The following is a 10,538-nucleotide window of genomic DNA, read 5'->3' on the forward strand; positions in this document are numbered from 1 at the left end:
TTTCTGCAATCTACTTTAGTTTGTGTGATTTATTACTGACTTTCATATTAATGTTTACACCAAGCTTATTTGTCAGTGCTTTATGTTGTCATAATTATTACATGCTTACAAGGTTGGAAGTTGAACAAATCAGTCAATATACTGCGATTGTAGTTGTTAAATAAAAATGTCATTCATATCAATTCATGCATCGCCTAATTTCATCATAACATATAGGCCTGGCCTACAGAAAATAACATTTATGTTTAATCTATCTAATATTGTGTTGGTCATACTATACAATGATTTATAGCTTGTCTTTTTTGAATAATACAGAACATAAAGAGCTTTAAAAAATAATTGCATATTAAATCGCAATCGCAATATTAGTAAAAAAAAATTGCAATTAGATTATTTTCCAAAATCGTTCAGCCCGATTCAAAGTGATCATATTTGGGTAAACTAGTCATTTAACTCCATCCAAAAATTTCCTTCACAATAAGCATAAAAGACATTACAAAATAAGTGCAGATTCTGTGTGGGTCTTCCTATAGGATCTATTGTATGTATACTTAGTCTTATCAATAAATATAGTTACAGTAAATTGTCATAAAGGAGAGAGAATTTCAGTTATCTGTGGTCTGCATACAGTAGAATGAAATAATCTAATTATCCACATTTGAATGAAATTGTAACATGAGCTAAAGAATTATTAACTACTTAGCTCAAGAGCCTGTGTATTCTGCCCAAACTGTAATCATAAGATCATAAGTCACCTGAAATCAGAGAGCAGCTCTGCTAGAGGAGACAAGAGCCGGTCGGGACTCAGCTTGGGCTGTTTGATAACAGAGAGCCTGAACCTCTGAGGGTTTTGTGTGAAATCTGTGAGTGATCCATAGCAGGGGTGGTGTGATCCAGCTGAACTAGGTCAAGTCCTTCCCTTCCATTAGAGCGTCATTAGTGTTCAAAGCCACCATGATATTTTGTTTTTTATCAGCCTTGTCAGACTCGTCCGATGCAGATGAATGGGGAAGCTATTGTTCACCAAGGGGAGGTAATGTCATTTAATTTGCACTGTTTCTTATTCTTTTTCTTTGTGTTTGCCCATTTGCAGTCTTTATACCTTTTTCTTTTCTTCCCAAGTCATACACAGACCATTTTAAGTTGTCATCGGGTTGTTCTGTCAGACAGTGAGCTCATCCAGCTGTAATTGCACAGTCAGGATCCATCCTGTTTATTTGCTGTGTGCGATTTTTACACTGCAAATCAGAAATTCTCATCACCACTCATTAAAGTTACACAACAATCTGACAAGATTGCTTCTGAAATAGTCAGATGCTTGATGGATGCTAACACAGATGCTTGATTCGTTTTCTTAAGCACAACAAACTTTTAAAACAACAGTGTTTTAAAACATTAGCAGGAATATTAATTGAACAGGTGAAATGTGTTAGTTTAATGATATGTGTTTGACTGTCCCAGTTTCTTACATGTAGTGACATCCTATTGAAATAGTACATATTTGTAATGGCCAGTAGCCTTTAATTTGTGTATTTAAAGAACTGGCGCAATGATGATAAAAACACTTACTGGAACATTTCCTGTATATAGATTTTATGTTTAACTAAGATTTCTCATTTGTCTTGCCATATTGATTTTGTTACTGGCGAAAATAGATGGCAATATTATGACTGTTGGGTGTTGATTCAGTGTTTTCAGAGAAACACACTGTTCTGAATCAAATCCTTTACAGTCTCGGAGCACTTACGGGTTACTTTGACCTACTTTCCTAAGTGGGATTTTCAAAGGAAGTATGGTGCCTCCAGTCTTCTGCTACATTTATAATATTGAGCAAGATCTGTGAAGATGATATGCTGCTAGATCGTTAATGTATGCCTAATATATTGATGCTTTCCATCAGTATATTAGTGCAAATTTGTACTTGTGCAATAACATGCAAAAATATGTTATGTTATGTTACAGGTATATTATATTTATTTGTTTATTCATTTATATAGGGAATTCAGCAGTTGAAAATATAACAAAATATAACAACCATCAAATTAACAAAATGGCTTTTGAAGATTAGTTCATTTTGATGCACGAGATCAAGCAAGAGTATCAGTAAAATGATCCGATTTTCCCTTCACTTACTACTACTACTACTAATAATATTAATAACTACACATTGATATCAGAAATAGTGATCTGAATAAGTAGCTGCTAATGAATAAATATAAATGCAAATGTAAATAATAATTGGGCAACTTAATTACCATTTGTTTATTGTTTGTTTGTTTAAAAGGGGCACATGCTACTGTCTTCTACCAAAAAAAAATCTTATGAAAAAACATGGATTACTTGGATTTTTAGTGCACAGAATGCTCGAGTTCACTCTGTTGTAAATTGACATCCTTTTCCTCTCAGGGCTCAAGTGGTTTGACTGGTTCGATCCCTTGTGTCTTTCATTGTAAACGGGAGTAAATCTGGAGGGGAGAGGAGAGAGAGCAGCTTGTTAACCGCTTGTTGCTCTCAGTCGTGCAAACAGTGAAGTCATACCTTCCAAGGCTTGTTTTGCTCACCGGTGATGTCACCAGCAGCCAATCAGCAGGCGCTGCTGCAGTAGGTAGTGGGTGCAGCGGGAGTCTTGGGTATATGCACAGGGACGCGTTGGTGGCTCTCCGGCTCTCATCATCACATTATTATAGGGATGGAGAGAGAGAGAGAGAGAGACAGAGAGGAAAAGTAGCAGCTGAGAATATCTAATCACAATTATGAGTCAGTGATTTGATTCCCCAGATTTTTGTATGTGATGTGCCTCACAAAGGAAATTACATACTGAATAAATCAATTTTTGTCCACCTAGGCTTGGATTAAGCCAGACTGTTTTATCTGTCATGCACCTCTTAAGGAAGCTATCATACTCTCATACGCTGATTATACCAGTTTTTCATCAGCCAGTGACCTTAAGCCAAGGTCAGTTTTGATCCTGCGGAAAGGAAGACTTGGATTTGTATCCCATCTAATGCAAATATTATATTTGATTAATCAGTTTTGATTACCTATTTGTTTGCTGTGTGCAAGATAAGCTTGGATGTCACGGTTACTGTAGCAAAGGTTGAAAGGTTGATAGCAGTTTCAGCAGTTTGAAGTCTGTTTGATACTGTGTTATACCTTATATAGCTTTCTAGGAAATTATGATTTTAATAAAACTCATTCATTTAGATCAGTCTTAGTGTGGTTGCTTTTCAGGTGTGTGAGACATACAGTGGGGTCCAAAAATCTGAGACCACTGGTGAAAATGCTTCTGATTGCATTTGCTTGGTAAAGGAAAATGGAACATTTAAGAGTTGAATTAATTAATTGTTTTAATGTACACATTTTCTCAATAGAGATTATTGTTTAGAATAATTTAAAAAAATTTTTTTTTTGTAATATTATTAATTTTAGCCAAACTGTGTGTGAATATTTAATTACATACCTTTATTTACCTTTAATTACATGATTCATATGAACAACATGTTCATATAATTTTTTTTTAATCTGACATAACTGTAATGACTTCAGTTCAGTGATGGAGTCAGTTGTGAACTCAGTAATGGCTCTGAATGATTCACTGGCTGAGTGAATCTGATTCAGACCGCTAACTCACTTTGTGAATCTTTTTGACTGGCTCATTAAAAAGAACCAGTTCATTTGAATCGGACATTGCAGCTCGCGCTGTGTTTGTTGTTGCGTGGAAACAATACTTGACTGCACTCTAGCGAGATGACAAACCCGCAAAACAAACCTTTCATGACCTGCCAATATTGAGTACATTTTAATTCATTGTTGTACATTTTAATTTTTATTTTAAGCCTGATGATTATGTTATCCAGCATGATTTAAAAATAATCAGAAGAGCATTTTATGCTTCAACAATATCAACAACTGACCATCTGTAAGAATCTGTACATATGATTAATGTCACAAATATGATTATTTGATTAGTGACCTAGAAGTAATGCAGGATCTAAATAGTTCTTGTTTTATGTTTTACATTATTCAAAATTCTAAAAAAAAAAAAAAAATTACTTTAAATAGGGGACAAAAAAAATCATTATAGTTGGCATCGTAGTGAATAGAGAATGAATGTGTATATATTGATTAGTAAAATAGTTTCAGGATATCCGGATATAGTTAATTTATGCAGAATTGAACTTCAATCAATGCTTTAGTCTACAGGCTTACTTGATCTACTAACCAAAGTCTGTTTTCAGCTGTTAGATGAATCATTGCTCCCCAAAGCAGTTTCAGAGTGTTTGGTACAATCCTATCTTCATCAAAGTCCATATGTTCTCACAGGTGCCCACGGAGTCAGAGAGGAGCCCCAGTTTGTGACGGCCCGCGCAGGGGAGACCGTGATTCTGGGATGTGACGTGGCTCACCCACTCAACGGCCAGCCCTACGTGGTGGAGTGGTTCAAGTTTGGAGTGCCCATCCCCTTCTTCATCAACTTCCGCTTCTACCCTCCTCACGTGGACCCCGAGTACGCCGGTGAGCTCTGATTTCCACCACATTTTATTACATTTTCCACAGAAATAAAGCCACTTTGTATCATTTGGACAGTGTTGTAAATATGTTTTAAATTGAATAATGAATTATTATATTTAATGAAGGAAATTCACTAATTTTACATCAGTTTTAGACATTCTTTTTTTCAAGCTTTTTTTTTTTTTTGCGTTGGTAGTGACATCTATTTATTTATTTCATTTCGCATGAATGAAGCTTTTTCATGCACCAATATGCACATTAAATTGCATTAAAACACAATTTGGCCTTCTTTATGAGATAAATACTGTTGAAATGTTTCTTTCCAATTATTGCTGTTCCAGACTTCTTATTTTTTCTCATGTGGCTCTGATTTGTCACATGAAATTAGTGAACAGTAAGTGTCTGTTTGGTCTGAGGTCATTATTTGCAGTCTTCATCAGATAAAACAGCCTCCATTAATATATCCAAACTGTTTCATCACAACAAGTATGATTTTCCTAAAATTACCCTTATGTGAACCCTGTTTTAAACATGGAAGGATGCCTTTCCACATCTCATCCTTTTTATGATCTAAGGCTACGTTCACACTGCAGGCAAATGGGGCCCAAATCCGACGTGACTCGGATCTGTTTTTCTCATGACAGTGTGAACAGCACAAACCACATGGAATCTGATCTTTTCAATTCCGATTTGTGCCACTTCCATATGTGGTACTAAATCTGATACAGGTCAGATGTTTTAGAATGCGACCGCAGTGTGAACAGTCATGTATATTACAATTAAATAGTTATTAAAAAAATTGTAGCTTACGAATAGCTTAAAACCATGTCTTATCTTATTTACAAACCCATCAGTATCTGCCTGTTTTTTGCTTTTGGCCTGTAAGATGACAAGTTTTCATTTGGTCAGTAATCTGTCAATAAATATAGGTTGCTGGTCTGCATTTATAATTGAAGGATAGCTCACCTGTTTTTTTTTTTTCGTTTTTTTTCTCATATGTAGGGTATCACAGCAGGTCGTTTAGTCGTATGTTTGACCCACTGAAATGGAGATATCTTACTGTTGTCTCTGAAATCAGCCAGATCAGTCCAGATCTCAGCACATTATTTAATCTTGCTCATAGAGGCTGAAAGCTTTATCACAGGGCAAGAGCCGGCCGTGTCAACAGATTATGAATCGAAACGTGTGGGCTGGTTTGAAGAAAGCTCTTATCTTTTGCTCCTGTGTATCTGACGGTCCAGATCTGTGGACAGGTGAAATAGGTGCTGATCTCAAGAGCAAAGCATCAGCCGAACAGATGAAAGGGGTTTTGGGATGGGGTGGAGGGGAGCGCGGGAGATCAAATACGATCCTTTTCTTCCTAATTGAGATTGGAAATTACATCATTGATAAGGAGTGGAAACAGAAAGGGCATATTTTAAGAGCATGTCAGATTTATAAAAGCAAAGAAACTGTGATAGTTTATCAGACGTGGCTCGGGGCAGGATATGCAATTTTAATGGCTCTCACTGAGAGTGAATGGTAATGAGATTGCAAAGTTTTTTTTATTTTTTACTTTCTCTCATCCTGAATCCACAGCTGAATTTCCAGCAGCGATTGTGCAGTGCTGAGCTGTATTTTTTTAAACAAATTAAGAAATAAAAAAATCTCAAAGGCAGTTGCTGCTGGTGCTTGAAACCTGGGATGTGCCTGATATGAAATCTTATTTGAAATTTTTAGCCAGTCGCCGATTTTATTTTGTCTATAATAATAATAAAACAAAAATAAGAAATAAGAAACATAATAAAATAAAATAATAATAAAAAATAAAACACTAAAAACCAAAAACTTTAATGAATCATTTTAACTGCATTTAACATGATTGATTTTAGTTTTTGTTTATGTATTTTGGACAAAATAAAATTAATTGCATAATAATTCGTATAGTGCATTTTAAATAATGGTTATTTATTGTTTTTTAAGTATTAAAAATACATATAAAACTTTTTTAAATTTAAATTAAAATATTAATTTTTTTTATCAGTTTTGGGCAACACCTAACGTCCTACGTCATCCACTGGATTGCCACTCTCTCGTGAACGCGCGTACGACAGTTAGCGGAAGCTAGAGATTACGGCTTATAAAGTTTTAAATATGGATATTTTTCTTACACAAATGCATCGCTTCACTTCAGAAGGCCTTTATTAACCTCCCGGAGCCATGTGGAGCACTTTTTATGATGAATGGACACACTTTTTTGGGCTTCAAAATCTCGACCCCCTTTCACTGCCATTATAAAGCTGGGAAGAGTCAGGCCATTTTTAATATAACTCCGATTGTATTCGTCTGAAAGAAGAAAGTCATGTACACCTAGGATGGCTTGAGGGTGAGTAAATCATGGGGTAATTTTCATTTTTGGGCCTTTATTAACCTCCCGGAGCCATGTGGAGCACTTTTTATGATGAATGGACACACTTTTTTGGGCTTCAAAATCTCGACCCCCTTTCACTGCCATTATAAAGCTGGGAAGAGTCAGGCCATTTTTAATATAACTCCGATTGTATTCGTCTGAAAGAAGAAAGTCATGTACACCTAGGATGGCTTGAGGGTGAGTAAATCATGGGGTAATTTTCATTTTTGGGTGAACTATCCTTTTAATATGTGTGTAGTACATATATCAGTAACATCTTTGTTTGTTGCAGTAATATGTACATACTGTTCTATTTGTATCGTTCCACACAGGAAGCACAAGTTCCACATGTCTTTTATTTGTTCCACAGAGAAGGATCTATAATTGCCATAGATGACCTTGTGACCTATATATACATGAGGTCTCATTCAGCAGTGTATTTCCTCTGACCTCTGGCCTTATATTGGACACTGCCTCCTCCAGATTAATAGCTCTACTCTGCACATCTACAGTAGCTCTGTGTCTTAGTGCATGAGACCCCTGCTGTAATGGTAACTGGTGTGCATCCAGCATAACTCAGGCATAGATATCAAATGTCCACCAAATGACTCCATATAAATCCCATGTATTGGGTCTTTGCATAACCATGAGATTGAGAGATGATAAAGTGTCCACATATCTGAAAGACACTGTATTATTCATTAATTCTAAATAGAGTTGAAATAGCGATGCTTGAAAAGTTTTAGTCTTGTTTTCCCCAGGAACTGCACAAAAAAAGCCTGTGGTGCTGGAGGCAGGACTATGGTTCTCATCATGCATTGAAGCATGTCTGAATCATTTTAAGTACAGCTTTACAGCAAAACCCTTACTATTTTAATTTGTGTATGAAAGGATTTTATTTTATTTATATACTATTATATTTTGTATTACCTTATTATTTTATTTTTTATTTATAAATTATTTTATAATTTTCTTTTTAATTTCAGTTCAAGTCCTAATAAAAATATTGTTATGTGCTTTTGTCAATTTTTTTATATATATATTTTTTATTTTAGTTTTAATATTTTAAGTTCTTCAACTTAAATGTACTGTATATATTTCAGATGTTTCGAAAGTCTTGCTACAATTTTATTCAGCTTTATTTCAGTGAACAGAAATTATTTTTAATAGTGTTAGTTTTAGTGAACAATAATAACATTGCATAATGTACTCACCCTCGTGTCGTTCCAAACCTTCATTTTCTTCCTCTTTTTTTTGTTTTGACCATATGAAGGTAGTGGGGTCAAATTCTTCAAAGTTCTTCAAAAAAGTCTGCTTTTGTCTTCCGCACACAGGTTTGAACTGTGCCTTTAACTTAATGAGGGAGAGAGAGAAAGAACAAGAGAAAAAAATGAAAAGAATATGAATGTAAGAGAAGCAGTTTCATGCTTCCATACTGTATTGACCTCCAGCGTGTCACTTCTTGAGAACTATCTTTAACCTACATCGCATGTCAGCGTTGTTTCTCTAGCTCCCATCAACACTCTCTCACAGCTGTAAAAATAGGCCGGACGTTTGACCGCTCTCGTTTCGCTTCTGGTTCTCCTTCAGTGTTATTGATCTGCAGGGCCTCACAGAAGCTGTGTGGAAGGAATATTTCTGAAGTTTTTTTGATTGTGTGACCTTGGTGTTCAGTGGGCACAATAGTGTACTATTTCCAGTCGCCCTAATAGTGCTGCTTTCTATTCGAGTGAAGAAAGACACAAATGTCTGAAATTGTTTGTCAGCGTAACACTATTTCAAAAAAAGAATAATATCTAACAATAAGTTATGCTTCTTTAGCTCAAATCACACACACAAAAATGTTTTCAGACCATCCAACTAATGCGCATGCAAGATATTGAGTTCATTTGCATAATATTATTTTATTTTGTATGCTGTGGGACTATAACAAATTCGTTTCAGACTGCATATTTGCTGTGGTAATGCCTTTTGTATTGAAAAATACATTGTACATTGTATTTTTTGAGGACAAATACAGGCCCTTAATAGCGTTTAACGCTGCTGTCTTGCAATCCCTCTGCCTGTGCTGATATTGTTTCCTGCCATCTGTCCAGCACTGTTGGCAGAATATAGAGAAAAAGGCATAAATCCCCCTCTCTGCTTGACCCTCGAAGACAGCTATATCATAGTGTCATGATGGATTTGTCCATGTCTGGCGTGATTAGAGATGTGTGTTTTCCATGTGCTCATGGGAGTGTCAGAAATTACTGTGGGCCACTTCGGCTCTCACTTCAGCCTTCACGGCCCCTGGACCTGACACTGCTGTCACTAAAACATCACACAGTGATGCCACTATGGACCCAGGCTGTGTACATTATTGCTAGTGCGAAGATAAACAATTAGATTTATTTTACTTGAATTAAATGTGTAAATGTCCTTAGGCTTTTTTGTTTCATGTACAAAACCAGAAAGTTTTAGCATGTATTAAAAGACCAGCTTAGAGTGGTGTGAATAAAAAATAATACTAAAAATAATTAAGTATACAAATAATTATTAATAAATAAGATTGATTTAGTTTTTAAAATAAATTTAATTGAGATAAAATACATTCTGAAATAAATGTTTTAATTATCACTTCATTATAATTTTAAATGTCATTTGAAATGTAAATTGAGTAATATTTGTGTCTCAAACTGATTTATTTAAACATTTTACTTGCTGTTTTGTGGTAGACGGGTGTTTTGGATACCATTAGAGCATCTCTCACATCTTTCGTTTGTCTCTGAACTCCACAGGCCGAGCCAGCCTGCATGGCAAGTCATCTCTACGCATTGAGAGGGTTCGCTCGGAAGACCAGGGCTGGTACGAGTGCAAGGTGCTGATGCTGGAACAACAGTACCACACCTTTCACAATGGCAGCTGGGTGCACCTCACAGTCAACGGTGAGTCTCTGACCTAAGATCAGTTTTTCTCTTATGTCACTATAGGGTTCAGCTTTTGTTTTTAGGCTGAGGAAGGAGAGCCTGGATCAGGCTGAGAATGTCAGGTTCATCCCAGAACATGTTTGTTGTCAGTTTATATCTGTGACGAGTGGGGGCGGGGCCGAGAGCCGTGGGAACGGAGTGAGGCCGGTGGAGTAATTGATAATGAGCGACACCTGCACCACTCACCGGTCTCGAGTCCCACGGAGGAGCTCCGGAAGGATAAAAGGAGGAGTGACGACAGTGAAAGAGGAGAGAGGACCAGGCCTGGATTTTATTTTGTATTTTGTGTGCGGCATTCGTCCGCGAGGGGCTGCCGCTTTACTTTCATTTTGTGTTTGTTTATTTTATTAAAATCTTAAATGTTCGCCGGTTCCCGCCTCCTTCTTCCCGACGGGAACGAGGGACTCGCTGCCGGCTGCCCTCAACAGGAGGAGCCAACGCTGTCCGCCAGGAGGCAGAGGAGCGGTGGGCCGTCCACCAACGATGTCCAGTACCATCGCATGGCACCGCGAGTGAGAGCCTCTCAGCCGGTTGAGGACCAAGCGGCAGTGTGTCCGGGAACCGGACCGATAATTTATTTTTTTTCTTTTCCTCTCTCGTATCTGTTTCTCCTCATCCTTCCGTCTCCTTTTCTCTCGCCTCGTCTGTCTGTCCTTACCCCCAGGTACGCC

At 36.8% G+C, this 10,538-nt stretch overlaps 1 protein-coding gene across 1 annotated transcript in view; it reads left to right on the plus strand.

Annotated features, from left to right (window-relative positions):
• LOC107703432 (protein turtle homolog B-like) overlaps positions 1–10,538 on the plus strand; it is a 114,022-nt gene that overhangs the window by 32,582 nt on the left and 70,902 nt on the right. Inside the window, exons 4-5 of the mRNA XM_016506058.1 lie at positions 4,324–4,515; positions 9,679–9,825. Of these exons, the coding sequence (XP_016361544.1) occupies positions 4,324–4,515; positions 9,679–9,825 (339 nt within the window). The remainder of the gene's footprint in view (positions 1–4,323; positions 4,516–9,678; positions 9,826–10,538) is intronic.

The sequence above is a fragment of the Sinocyclocheilus anshuiensis genome, unplaced genomic scaffold (assembly GCF_001515605.1).
Source record: "Sinocyclocheilus anshuiensis isolate Anshui unplaced genomic scaffold, SAMN03320099.WGS_v1.1 scaffold330, whole genome shotgun sequence".
NCBI classification, from domain to species: Eukaryota; Metazoa; Chordata; class Actinopteri; order Cypriniformes; family Cyprinidae; genus Sinocyclocheilus; species Sinocyclocheilus anshuiensis.